Here is a 13,844-nt window from a genome sequence, read left to right on the forward strand (position 1 = left end):
AGACTAATTCCTTAAATGCCTGGCAGCAATTTAAAAAGGACATGAAAGAACTCTGTCTCATTCTTGTTCTTATATGTTTATTTCTAGTCTGCAGATGCAGAATGAAAAGTCTTAAAAGGACTCAAGCTCTGCAAATGGCATACACCTTTCTAAATTTATTAAGAAAACAAAAATGGGGAAATGCTGGAGGCTAAGACCAAGAGTAGTTAGCATATCAATGGGATATTCAGCATAATATTGCCCTGCTGTTGGCCAAATGGCTCAAGGCAATCCCCTAACCTGATAATCCTTCTACTGTTTACCAAACTTTACCTTTGATATGTCTGTATGCATTCCTAACAGGCAAATATGTATTCAAGTGAATAGAAGCAAATGAGACCCAGAAGTCACAGAGCCTCTCCACAAGAGAAAGGTTTTTTGCCTGCCCCCCCCCCATTCCATCTAAATTCTTATTTCTTGTCTAGTGTATTTGCTTGTGCATGGCTCCTTTTCCGGATCCTGAACCCTAATCACAAATGAATGTGGCATTCATACTCCACCTTTAGGGTGACTCAGCCAGAGCCTGTGACACAGGGCACCTCTCCAAATGCACTTCTTGTGTCCTCTGTGTGAACAAAAAGGTGTGCAGTGATAAATCATAAACCCTTCCTTGGGCAGGTCATGGTGGGTAGCGATGGCCCGGGCCATGAAAGGTTTTTAAGCCAGCCCTGGCCAGTGTTGTTGTTCATTTAGGTCAGTGGTCGGCAAACTCATTAGTCAACAGAGCCAAATATCAACAGTACAATGATTGAAATTTCTTTTGAGAGCCAAATTTTTAAAACTTAAACTATATGGGTAGGTACATTGTTATTAACTTAATTAATAATTTTGGATTGAGTACTTAGTATTAACAACATGAGTTCAATACACTAATATATTTATGGAATGCCTATTATGTGTCTAAGGCTGGAGATAACATGACATCCTTCTGGAACTTACATTCTAGTGAGGAAGATCAACTTTAAATAAATAAATAGTCACATCAAATAATTGCAGTTGTCATGAGTGCTAAGGAAGGAAACAGTAAGCGAGAGAAGTTATTTAGCAAGGGTAGGCATTTAAACCCCTCTAAGCAGATAAGTTTCATTTTATAATAATAAAGCCACCAACACAAAATAATTACAATTCTTAAATCGATGACAAAAATACCTGTAGGATTTGCAGCTGGTTGGAAAAATACAGGTAACTTTATGCTTCAAGTAGGTACTTTTGTCACTCACGCGCGACTTGCGGACGTGACTAGCACTAACCACTGCACAATGAGACTGCTGGCTGACTGGCTCACTCAACTTGTGCATGAATCAGGCGTGCCTCCCCTGTGTGTGTATCCTGGGGCCCGCCTGCCCCACGTCTCCCGTCGCCCGACCGACCAACACCCCCCACTTCTTCTAACGCCACTTCTTCAAAATACACTCGCCCAGGCCGAAAACCGACTTCTGCGCATGGGCCACGAAGTTTCAATCGCACTCTATGTGCAAGCCCGCACGTGTTATTTTGTGGAAGAGCCACACTCAAGGGGCCAGAGAGCCGCATGTGGCTCGCAAGCCGCGGTTTCCGGACCACTGGTCTAGGTTAACACACCTTTGAAATACCACAGTGCCCCTCTTTTTCATTCCCTCCAAGGTGTAACTATCCTCAAGGGAGCACACAATCTTATCAATTGTGCATTGGCCCTTGCTTTCTTGCATCTTCATGTCATCCTTCTCAACTCCAAATGCATAACTGAGACTACAAACTGTCATTCTCAGGAGGACTTGAGATCCTCCTTCCTGTCACTTGTCATCAGTTTTGGCTCAAATAAACTCTTATGAAAATTATCTATAGGTTTGGATGTTTCTAATGTTGACATGGGTATTAATAGTAGAACTATATTTTTGATACACCAGAATTTTTTTCATTCTAAAATTTGAAATGCAGTGCAGAAGTTCAAAGAGTGGGCTCTGGTGTCAGGCTGCCTGGTTTCAAGAGCTACATGTCCCACCACTAGGACCAGCTGTGTGACCTTGGGCAGGTTGCTTAAACTCTCTGGGCTTCCATTTTCTCAATTGTACAATGGAAATAAACAACCATGGTACCTAGTTCCTAGGGCTTTGAGGGAAATCAATTGGTCAGTAAAATAATGTGTTTAGAACTGTGCTTACCTTCTAGGAAGCACTCAAGAATCCTTAGCTACTCTTCTTTATTAAAAAGATATTTTTATTGATTTCAGAGAGAGATAGAAACAACAATGATGAGAATCATTGATTGGCTGCCTCCTGCACGCCCCCTACAAGGATCAAGCCTGCCACCTGGACATATACCCAGACCAGGAATCAAACTATGACCTCCTGGTTCATAGGTTGACACTCAACCACTGAGCCACCATGGCCGGTGCTACTCTTCTTTTTAAAAGCCAACCTTTAGGAGACCCTCAGTGGTACCCGAAGATTTTAAATTTGAGCAGCATAGACGGATTTGACTGAGATTAGGCTGTAGACTATGGCTGAGTGAGGACCAGTTGGCCAGTGCTGCCCGGCTGCTTTGTGTCCTTGGTGGGGCGCTCAGGTTGTGGCTGATTGACCACCTGTGACTCCTAAGAGTGCACTTCAGGGTGTGGCCATCCCAGGTGGTGGTACAGGTAGATGTCCTTTCCCCTTCCATTTTGTGAGTGGGTGTGGTCAGGGTGTTCACTCATAGCCCATCCCCCAGGGCAGCCAATCAGTCCCTGTGCCTCGTCCTGTCCCTCTGGCCCTGGTGCACGGCCAGGGACTCACCTGACTCTGTGCTGTCCAGCCTGAAGGGACGGGTGATACACAGCAGCCCTGGGGGAAGCCAGAGTTCACAGAAGGCTACGGGGTGAGCTCTTGTTTTACTATTACATTTTGGGTCAACATCTTTTTAAAGTAGACTTTACTTTTTAGAGCAGTTCTAGGTTCACAACAAAATTGAGCCAAGGCACAAAGACTCTCTATCTGCCCTCTGCCCCCCCACCCCCGTACAGTCTCCCCCATTTTCAACACTCCTCACCAGAGTGGTGCATTTGTTACAATTAGTGAACCTACACTGACACATCATTAGCACCCTCAGTCCATAGTTTACTCTTGGTGCTGTACATTCTATGGTTTGGACTGATGTGTAGTGACATGTAACCCCCATTGCTAATCCTACAGAGTAGTTTCACTGCCCTAAAAATCCTCTATGCTCAGCTACTCAGCCCTCCCCACCCCAACCCCTGATCTTTTACTATCTCCATAATTTTTTGCCTTTCCCAGAATGTCATAAGGTTGGGCTCACCAGTCTGTAGCCATTTCAGACTGGCTTGGTTCACTCAGGAATATGTATTTAAGTTCCTAATGTCTTTTCTTGGCTGGGCCCTCATTTTTAGAACTGCTTATCCCCAAATGCCTTTCTGCTCTGTAGAAGAGGGAAATGACGTGGCTGTCCCTTTAAGCTTATCCTCCCCAGCATAGTTCTGTGTGTGGTGCCCCACAGGAGGGGAGAACATGGCAGCCAGTGTGCTCTGCTCCTCTCTGCATGAGAATAGCATCCACCTCCCCACTGAGCCTTTACCATCTTGCCTCTGGGATGTTGCCCCTGGCTTTCTGGGCCTTTCGGGGTTTTCATTTCTCCTGGCCCCTCACTCCAGGCCTCGCTTCCCTCCCCTACCAGTCATCCCCTTCTCAACTCTCCCGATGGCCCATCAGAACATACCTGTGTGCTCTGCTCCTCTCCCCTCTGCAGTCAGCCTTTGTCTGAGCTCTTTCTGGAGCTTTATGTCTCTGTTGGACCCGCCCTAGAGGGAGGGGCTGGGTGAGGGCTGGGTCAACCAAGGTGTGGAGCCATGCAGGGCTCAGGGGCTCCCAGAGGGCAGGGGTGGTGGCCAAGGATGGGCATGGGGCTCAGCAGCCAGGGGGTCCTGTTGCCCCTAGAAGTACCCAGGTTTGGAAATGACCCAGGCCTCCATCACTTCAGCTGCGGGATTCACTTCTGTTTCTCCCAAAACCGTGTCCTACTTGTCTGTTTCCTTTCATTCCTCCTGCCACAGGGCCCCATCCACAGGAGCTGTCTATGGTGTCGTATTCCCTGTTGGGAGCAATGCAAGTTGTGTGATGCCATAATTTATTAAAGTAAATGCTGAGTTTCAGAGGCCAGAGATAAAGACAAGAGGAAATTTACCAGCAAGCAGTCTCAGCTGAAGTGAATGGATGGACAAAGGCGGAGGCTGATAGCGTCCGACACCAACAACAAAAATAGGGGACCTGACCCACGTCTAGGATGGGGATCCAGAGCCTGAGCCAGAGCCAGAGCAGCACAGGGAGCTTGAAGCCACTGATATGAGACTCTAGAAGAAGTCTTCTTTGCATCCCGGAGACCCTGAAAGGATGCAGAAGTAAGGGAAGGATTGGCTGGGAGAAAGTCCTCAGGATGGCTGTGGCCAGGGCCCAGAGAAAGGAGAAGGGACAGAGGCTGGGTTGTGGGGGAGGCACCTGTGCAGGGAGGGGACACAGTACTAAGATGGCTTAGTTAGATGACAAGGGCAAGCTTGGGCTTGATAGAAAGAACCAACAGGTCTTTATCTTCTTAATCACCAAGTCTTGAGTGCTTATTTTTTATTGTTATACTAGAGGCCTGGTGCACAAATTTGTCCACAGGTTGGGTTCTGACGGCCTGCCCTGATCGGGTCTGGTTGGGTCTGGCTGGCCGGGAGAAAGAGGCCGCAGCCAGTTGGCCAGCCAGCCGCGCCCCCTGTTTGAACTCCCGGTTGAACTCCCATTTAAGGGGACAATTTGAATATTAGCCTTTTATTATATAGGACTAGAGGCCTGGTGTACGAAATTCGTGCATTGGAGGAGGTCCCTCAGCCCAGCATGCACCCTTTTGCAATCTGAGACCCCTCGGAGTATGTCCGACTGCCGGGTTCGGGCCTAAACCGGCAGTCAGACATCCCTCTCACAATCCGGGACCACTGGCTCCTAACCACTTGCCTGCCTGCCTTCCTGATTGCCCACTGCATCTGCCTGCCTGCCTGGTGGCTCCTATCCCCTTTTCCTTCCTGATCATCCCTAACCACTCGCCTGCCTGCCTGATCGCCCCTAAATGCCTAGGAGGGACAGGTGGCTGATTCTGGAAGGTGTATATGTCCACAAGGAGGATTTGGGGCACCCAGAGGCCAAGGTGGATGACAATGGAGGCTTGGTCCCCAGGGAACCAGGAGGGTTAGGCAGAGGTCAGCAGCACAGACTCCACAAGTCAACTCCAAGCGCCAAGACTTTGTAGTTGACACCCCTGTCACTGTGGTTCTCCAGCTGTAGAGACCTTGTCCCATCACTGCTGCCTTCAGGCCCTGTGAGTGCTGGCAGGTTGCTGTGAAGAAGTCCTGGTCGCTTGGCTGGCCAGCTGGGCCACCCCGTGTAGCTGGACCTGGTTTTCTCCAGGGCACCTATATTTTCAGAGGACCAGTCAGACTGGCCATGAGGATTCTGGGGTCTCCCTATCTTGAGTCAGGATCAGGGCTTGGGTGGGGACATCTGCTAGTCTCCCTTCTCCCACCTGAGGGGAACCTGAGGATAGAGCCACCTTCAGCGCCCGGGATGCTGCACACTCGAGAATGCTGGGGTCACACTCATGCTCTAGGTCAGACCAGACTTCTAGTGTGGAAAATGAGATGACCGTCTGGGGACAGCCCTCTCAGTGTCACTGCCCTGTCTCTCTGGCCTGTCTCCCCAGCATGACCTAGACTTCTGAGGATGGGACTCTAGCGTCCTCGTCTTTGTCTCCCTTTGTATCCTGGGTTTGCATCAGGCTTAATGCAAGGAGAGAAATACTGGTAAGTAGACTCCAGGGACTAGCAGGGAAGGAGGTGGGAAATTGGTGTCCTGCGAGGACCACCAGGGACCGGATCTCATGAGAGGGAGAAGTGAACTCTCTGGGGTTCTTGGGCTCCTTTCTGAGGGGCAAGGCTCAGGTTCTCTTGCCATCTCATTAGGGGGGAGACAGTGTGGTCATAGCCAAGGGAACAGCCAAAATCATGATTAGGGCCAAGGGACAAGAAAGGGACAGGGTGGGGGAAGACAGGGTATGAGGAGTAGGTGTACTTTGGAATTTGCATTTCCTAAGCTGTGGGTCAGTCCCTCAGTCCCTCAACAAGCACAGCTGGGAGCCCACTAAGTGCAGCCTGGGAAAGGCACTGAGATGTAGGAGCAGATGGGCCTTTGAGAGCAGCTTAGTTACGAGGGAGGAGCTTCCAGGGCAGGACTAGAGCTGTCAGAGACGCCACACAGCCCTGCACTTCTTCAGACAGGTGAGGACAGACAGAGGTCAGCAGTCTGCAGGCCAGAAGAGGGCCTTCATGTGACTTTGCTGGTATCTTGATCTTGGATCTCCAGCCTCCAGAGCTGTGAGCAATAGACTTCTGCTCAGAAACGCCCCAGCCTGTGGCATTTTGTTATAGCTGCCTGAAGGGACTAAGAGGACAGGCAGCCACTTTCCTAGAGTTTCTATAACTCAATGTAAACACTTGTGTAGTCTTATAAGTCAATATACATCCTCCTCTCTTATGCGGAAGTTGGCACGCTGTAGTGATTGTTTTATACCAGTGATGGCGAACCTATGACACACGTGTCAGAGGTGACACGTGAACTCATTTTTTGGTTGTATTTTCTTTGTTAAATGGCATTTAAATATCTACACTAATAAAAGAGAAACATGGTAATTAGCGTACGACTGCTACCCTTCCCATTGGCTAATCAGCATATCCTTATGCAAATTAACTGTCAGCCTAGATGGCGGCTGGCAGCCAGACAGCTGGAAAGGAACATGAGGCTTGCTTGCTTCAGTGACGGAGGACTCCAACGTTCCCCGCCTGACTTGCCGGCCTCTGAGTTGCAACTCTAAGCAACTATGTACTATGTTGCAAATAAGAAGCTAAACAAAACCCCAGAAACCAGCTTTCAGCCTGCCGGGATCTCAGAGCTGAAGTTATACATTGTTTCGATTATAGAACGGCAAACAAACCAGATACGAAGCCTCAGAGCTAGAGCCAGAGCTAAAGCTGGCACAGAATAAAATAAAAAAAGAGAAAAAAAAGGAGCAGTTGGGAGCTTCAGTCAACAACCGCCAGCCTGAAAGCAGCCCTCAGCCCCTCACCCAGACTGGCCAGGCACCCCAGTGGGGACCCCCACCCTGAAGGGTGTGTGACCAGCTGCAAACAGCCATCATCCCCTCATCCAGGCTGGCCAGGCACCCCAGTGGGGACCCCCACCCTGATCCAGGACACCCTTCAGGGCAAACCAGCCGGCCCCCAGGCCTCTATCCTATATAGTAAAAGGGTAATATGCCTCCCAGCACCGGGATCAGCAGAGCCTCGAGGCCTCCTGGCACCAGTTCACCATGACGGGAGGCAGCCCCAAACCCCCTGATCGGCCTGCGCCTCTGTGTGTGCCAGGTCCGGCCCCCCCCCCCCCCCCCCACAGGCCCTGCTCTGTGTGTGACAGGGTAGAGCCATAACCTCCCCATCGGCCTTGCCCTGAGTGTGAGAGTGGCGGCGCCCCAACCCCCTGATCGGCCCTGCTCTGTGGGTGATAGAGGGCAGTGCCCCAACCCCCCCTCCCCCCACGGGCCCTGCTCTGTGGGTGATAGAGGGCAGCGCCCCAACCCCCTGATCCGCCCTGCTCTGTGTGGGACAGGGGGTGGGGCCACAACCTCCCTATCCGCCCTGCTCTGTTCGTGACAGGGGAAGGTGCCCCAACCCCCTGATGGGCCCTGCTCTGTGTGGGACAGGGTGCGGCGCCCCAACCCCCCACCCCCCACGGGCCCTGCTCTGTGTGTGACGGGGTAGAGCCATAACCTCCTCATCGGCCCTGCCCTGAGTGTGACAGTGGTGGCGCCCCAACCCCCTGATCCGCTCTGCTCTGTGTGTGATAGAGGGTGGCGCCCCAACCCCCTGATCCGCTCTACTTTGTGCCGTGACAGGGGGGAGCTCCCCAACCCCCTGATCGGCCCTGCTCTGTGCATGACAGGGGGGAGCTCCCCAACCCCCTGATGGGCCCTGCTCTGTGAGTGACATGGGGCAGCGCCCCAACCCCCTGATCGGCCCTGCTCTGTGCGTGACAGGGGGTGGTGCTGCAACCTCCCCATTGACCCTGCCTTGAATGTGACAGGGGGCGGTGCCCCAACCCCCCAATCGGCCCCACCCTGAGCGTGACTGAGGGTGGCATCGCAACCTCCCAATCCGCCCTGCTCTGTGCATGACAGGGGGTGGCGCCCCAACTCCCCAATCAGCCTTGCTCTGAGCCCGACCAGGGGCTGCACCTAGGGATTGGGCCTGCCCTCTGCCACCCAGGAGCAGGCCTAAGCCAGCAGGTTGTTATCTCCTTAGGGGTCCCAGACTGCAAGAGGGCACAGGCTGGGCTGAGGGACCCCCCCCCCCCCTGCACAAATTTTTGTGCACCGAGCCTCTAGTATAAAATAAATATCAAAAATAAAAATCTTTGTTTTACTATGGTTGCAAATATCAAAAAATTTCTATATGTGACACGGCACCAGAGTTAAGTTAGGGTTTTTCAAAATGCTGGCACGCCGAGCTCAAAAGGTTCGCCATCACTGTTCTATACCCATGTTGTTTTCTTCCTCTGGGTTCCTCCCAAAGAACGCACTCCTTCCTGCTTCTTTTACGACCCCCTAGAATTGCACCATGTGGAGGTGCCATAGTTTACTCAGACCTGCAAGCTCTCTCCCATAGATGGATGTTTGGGTTGTTTCCAGACGTTGCTATGACAAACAGCTCTGCAGTGAGTCACTGTGTACACACTTTTTTCTGTGTTTGTGAGCACATCCTGGGATAAACCACTAGACATTGGATCAATGTGTCCAAGGGTAAAGGTGTTGGCAATTTTGCTAGATTTTTCCCATAGCGTCTCCCTACCGTTGCCCTAATTTGCCCGCCCCTTGGTGACGTAGGGGAGTTCCCCCACAAATTCCCAAGAGGGAGCTGTCAGCCTCAGGCTTTTAAAACCAATGTGACAGGTAAAGTTTGTGTTTCAGTGGCTGTCATGTGCCTTCATAATGGAGGTCTTTACTGGGATAGAGTAGACCAAGGTGAATGGAGGCCAAGGGCAGGGGTGTGTCTCTCCCGCTGTGCCCCCCACAAGAAGCAGCACTTGGAGCTGAGCCCTGGAGGGTTTATTATCCATTCCTGGGTGGGGTGGGGGACTCCGGCTTCTAGTGAGGAGTTAGCTGGGGGCAGCGGCCCTTCACACGGGCATGTAAGTCCCATTGTAGCTAAAGGGGGTAGGCTTCCAGCAGTCCCCGCCTTCCTCAGGGATCCATCGCTGCACGTAGTTGGGGCCTTTGTCCCGGGGCCACACGATCACGGTGTCCCTGGATGCCATGGATGGGTCCTCGGGGAAGAAGTTGAAGGGCCGGAGCAGAAAGCCCACGGAGTTCCCGGGGGTGGCCGTGTTGGGGATGTCCTCTGAGTGGGGGATGTGCAGGAAGCCCACTGTCACCCAGGCCACCAAGTCCTGTGGGAGAGAGGGGTGGGCAGTGGTGACGGGCTCAGAGAGGCGAGGGGTGGGCGACCCCTCAAACTCTCCTAAGGAATGGGCAGATCTGGGGACACTGAGCTTGCTCTCCACACAGCGAGGTGCTGCTGGCACACGCCCCGGGAGGGGGCGCAGCTCTAGTCTGGGGCTGGGGCTGGAAGAAGGTGGGGCCAGTACCTCTTCTTCAATGTTCTCATTGTTTCGAAGAAACTCCTCAAAGACCACAGGGGGGTCCCAGGGGTCGTTCTGGTTGTAGATGCTGCTGCTGCACAGCTCAGACTCCCGGTACTTGGTCACTGCCAGGGGGTACCTGCCGGGCAGAGCAGCCAGGTGGCTCTGGGCACTGGGGGTGGCCCAGCCCCTCCTGGGGCACATCTGCAGGGTCAATGACATGGCTTTCTCTGATTTCCACATCATGTCTTGGGAGCCTGTCAGTCTGACCCAGGGTCAGCAGGGGCTCAGGTGCTCAGAACAGGCCTTCCACTCCTCTCATCAAACACAGAGCCACGCCCTATAAAACACACACACACACACACACACACACACACACACACACACGGACATGCACACGCACACACATACGCGCGCACACACACACAGACCCAGAGTCTCATAGACAGAAACACAGCCACCCCAGACATAGGGAAATGTAGGGAGAGGTTAAGAGTCAAGCCTTGGACTGACCTGTGGCAGAGCCACATACAAGTCCCAGCTTGGAGGGCAGAGCCCTTCTAGCACAATTAAGCTTGACCTTAGAGTCCTCCCTTGGTCCTAGGTAGCTAATGGGCTGTGGGAGGTGCAGCAAGTGCTGCCAAAACAAGGCTCGAGTAAGGAAATAGATTTGAAACTCGCAAGAACATTTAAACATGTTGACCACTCCCCTTGCTTTGCTTTGTGTGATCTGACTATAAAATAAAGCTTCAGTGAGCATTCACCCCTGGCAGTGCTGGACGTGGTTCAGGGAAACATAGGGCAGGGTCTCCAGTCCTCCCCACCCCCAACCTCCCAGGCCTCCTCACCTGGCCCAGGTGACAGCCCGCTCCTCCTGCCAGCCGGGTGGCAGCACCTGCTCAGCCATGGAGTGGATCTGCAGCCTGTAGCTGCGCTGGTGGCCCCAGCGGTTCTCCATGGGGCTGGTGAAGAGCAGGTACTTGGGCAGAGTCTGTCCGAAACGGAAGGCCGCCTGGCGCTCACGGGAGTACCCCCTCTGCTCTAGGGTTGGCTGGACCAGCCGATGCTCCGGGCTCCAGGGGTTGGTGATGTTTTCTAGCTTCATGCCCAGCGTCTGGAAGCTATTCTTGGTGCCTGTGGGTGTGAAGGGAGATGCAGAATGAGGATCCAGCACCCAAAGTACCCCTCCCGCATTTTACACTGGGTTCTCCACCCCAGACCATGTCCAGCAGCAAACCATCAGGGGCCAAGGGGTTGTCAGGGGTTGGCATGGAGCCAGCTGTGGGGTGGGAGGAAGGGATTAAACACGAAAACCTACAGGGGAACCGGAGGCCGATGTGATGGGTCGGGGCAGCTGCAGTGGTTGTGGTGGGACTGTGGGCAATTCCTTTGAGCCTTGGGTCCCAGGCTTTGGGCTGTCCTGCAGCCCCAGAGAGGGGCGGTCAACTTTCCTCAGGCGGGGGCTGTGTCCACCACCTGCTGTGCCCAGGCGTGGGTGGAGGGGGCTGAGCCAGGTAGGGAGGGCGGGGTTAGGAAAGGGAGCCACCTGTCTGGTTCTGGGGCGGTTCTGACTTGATGTCAGGCCACATCCTGCCACAAGGCCTAGGCCGCGGTGACACCATCAACCCAGGAGACACAGCAAGTAACCCCAATGGTGCTGCGTCCACCTCCAGGTGCCAGGCAGCAGCGACCTTGCTGACATCGAGGCATTGTCCTCTCTGCTACCCTGAGCGCACCTTTCTACCCAACCCACCCGACCCAGGGGTCAGCGCAGCCACAGGGCAGGGACAGGGTCTAGGCTGCCGCACCCCGGGCAGCACTGGGGCGCTGTTTACGTTCACCATTTCCGGGGGCTCAGGGACTCCAGCCCTGCGGGCTCAGAGCAGGTGGGGCACGTTCTCCTGATGGTGTGCCTCCGGGGTGCAGCATCGTCTCCCACAGTGGGAGTCAGTGTTTGCACACAGAGGTCTGGCGCCAGCGAGTCCTACCTGCCACGTCCAGGTCTACGCGGTAGTGCACCAGGTGAGTGTGCATGTTGCCGATCAAGTGCGTGTGCAGGCGTGTCCCGTGGCGCAGCCCCTCTGGTGTGTAGAAGGTGGCGTGCACGTAGCCAGTGGCGTGCATCTTGGCCTCCATCACCCCGTTGGGGTAGAAGATGAAGTCCCAAATGTAGTCATAGTTGTAGACCGTGGACGTCGTCCGCAGCACCAGCACCTGGCCCTGGAGCCCTGCATAGAAGTTGAAGCCACCGTTGAAGTCAGAGTTAAAGTGGCGCCGAATGGGCACCCCCGTGGGCATCTCGAAGACACAGAGGGCTCGGGGATAGTGGACAGGGTCGTCGGCATCATAGTAATGGAGGGCATCCAGGAAGGTGGCTGTCTCTGGGCAGTCGATGCCAGGGGCCAACTCATGGGTGACGGTGCCCAACCCCCAGCCCACGTCGATGTACTTGGTCTGCATGCCTGCAGGTGTGTGGCCTCCGTACAGCGCCACAGCCTCCTGGATGCTCACCTCGTAGGCAATGCGCTCCCCACCGAAATGCACGTTCAGCACCTGCAGCCCCGTGGAGGACCGCAGCCTGAAGGCGAAGCTCCAGCCCCCGTAGAGCACGGTGTTGCCCTCCAGCCTGTAGCGGGGGCCTTGGGGCTGGACCAGGTGGGGGCCCTTCACGGTCATGGGGCTGGGGAAGTGCCCGCGTGGCTTGTAGGAGGAGAAGAGGGGCGGCTCCTCTGTGCCCTCGGCCCCCTTGCCCTCGGGAAGCGGGTCCTCCAGGACCACCACGTCCACCTCTCCGGCATCGTACTTCCGGGCCAGCTCTTCTGGGCTTCGGTAGAACTTCCCGTTGTACCAGACCTGCTCCACCGCCCAGTCCTGGGCGTTCATGCTGCTGTGGTCCAGGAGGAGCTCCAGGCCTGTGGGGTGCAAGAAGAAGCCTTCCACAAAGCGCTCCAAGATGAACCAGGTGCGGCGCTGGCCCGAGGCCAAGCCCCGAGGGGCCACGTCGGTGAAAGTCAGGCATCGGGTGTGGCAGTCCTGGAAGGAGAAGCCCGTGGTGTCCAGGAAAAATCGGTGCAAGGGCCTGGTGGCCTCCTGCAGGGTGTGGCTCAATAGGACATACTCCGCCGAGGAGATGGGCCTAGAGTTCCAGGACACCTGGTGCCCAGGCCTGGAGGGCAGCGGGCGCAGGTAGTGGGGCCATGGCAGGGGTCCCACGGCAAACTCAGTGATGTTGGGATGGTCCTGGGCTCCGAAGAAGATGACGGCACGCGCCTCCCGAGCCGGCCGCCTCTGACCGTGGTCCAGAAATTTCAGCACCTGCTGCTTCCTGGGCAGCAGCATCTCAATGAGGAACACAGTGTTCTTGGCTATGGTTGATCCTCGGGAGGGCTCCAGCCTCAGGTCCTTCCGGGACCAAAGGAAGCTGCGCACGGCCTTCATCTCCTCTGTGCTCAGGTCCGCGAACACCCCGGCCTGGCTGTGCAGGGTCCGTGGGGAGTGGTTTGCCATGGCCAGCGTCTGCAGCATCAGGACGGCAGCTACGGCCCAGCCGAGGGCCGGGGTCTCTCGCCTCATGGCTCTAGAATGTGGGAAAGATGAACTCAGTTGTTTTATGGGAAGACATGGGTTTCCACTAGGCTGGCCCCGTAGTTTCCCAATAGACACAGTGTTGGGGGCCAGATGTAAGCTGGCAAGGTCCTTGCACCTGCAGGCGCTAGCAAGGCTGGGACCCTTACCCACACAGTTTTCCCAGACTTGTTTGGATGGCGATTATCAGTAGAATGAGAGCAACATTTGTAGAATGAGAACAGCCTTTCATAGCTTACCAAGAAGTCTGTAACTATTTACTGAGATATGCTGTACTGAGAACTTGTCCTTCTGCTGTGTCTCTCCTTAGAGATTAAGAGGAACAAAGAATACATTCCTCTTGACAGACCTCCTATTCAGTGTGTTATGTATAAATAAGAGTGTGTGACTAATAAAGTTGCTTCAGTTCATCGAGAGAACTGGAGTCCTCCTGATCCCACTTTCCTGTCTTTCTTTCTTTTCTCAATTCCCACCTCCCTGCCTCAGCCCGGCTCAACCTTGTCAGGCTGGCCCTGACAACACAGCTTC

General features: G+C 54.1%; 1 protein-coding gene across 1 annotated transcript; it reads right to left on the reverse strand.

The window, feature by feature from the left end:
- Window positions 1–9,269: 9,269 nt before the first annotated feature.
- Window positions 9,270–13,304, reverse strand: LOC102429790 (amiloride-sensitive amine oxidase [copper-containing]-like). Its single transcript, XM_023748272.1, has 4 exons — window positions 11,720–13,304; window positions 10,580–10,865; window positions 9,738–9,870; window positions 9,270–9,539 (listed from the first exon to the last, which is right to left on the reverse strand). The coding sequence occupies exons 1-4, from the start codon at window positions 13,302–13,304 to the stop codon at window positions 9,270–9,272; spliced, it is 2,274 nt and encodes a 757-aa protein (XP_023604040.1).
- Window positions 13,305–13,844: the final 540 nt, after the last annotated feature.

Source organism: Myotis lucifugus, unplaced genomic scaffold (assembly GCF_000147115.1).
Source record: "Myotis lucifugus unplaced genomic scaffold, Myoluc2.0 scaffold_1237, whole genome shotgun sequence".
NCBI lineage: Eukaryota > Metazoa > Chordata > Mammalia > Chiroptera > Vespertilionidae > Myotis > Myotis lucifugus.

Excerpts from the sequence above, each read along its gene's own strand:
- LOC102429790 (XM_023748272.1), bottom strand. The coding sequence starts at position 13,304 with ATGAGGCGAGAGACCCCGGCCCTCGGCTGGGCCGTAGCTGCCGTCCTG. Across the intron at positions 10,866-11,719 it reads CGTAGACCTGGACGTGGCAG|GCACCAAGAATAGCTTCCAG; the intron begins GTAGGACTCGCT and ends TCACACCCACAG. Across the intron at positions 9,871-10,579 it reads CGGGCTGTCACCTGGGCCAG|GTACCCCCTGGCAGTGACCA; the intron begins GTGAGGAGGCCT and ends TCTGCCCGGCAG.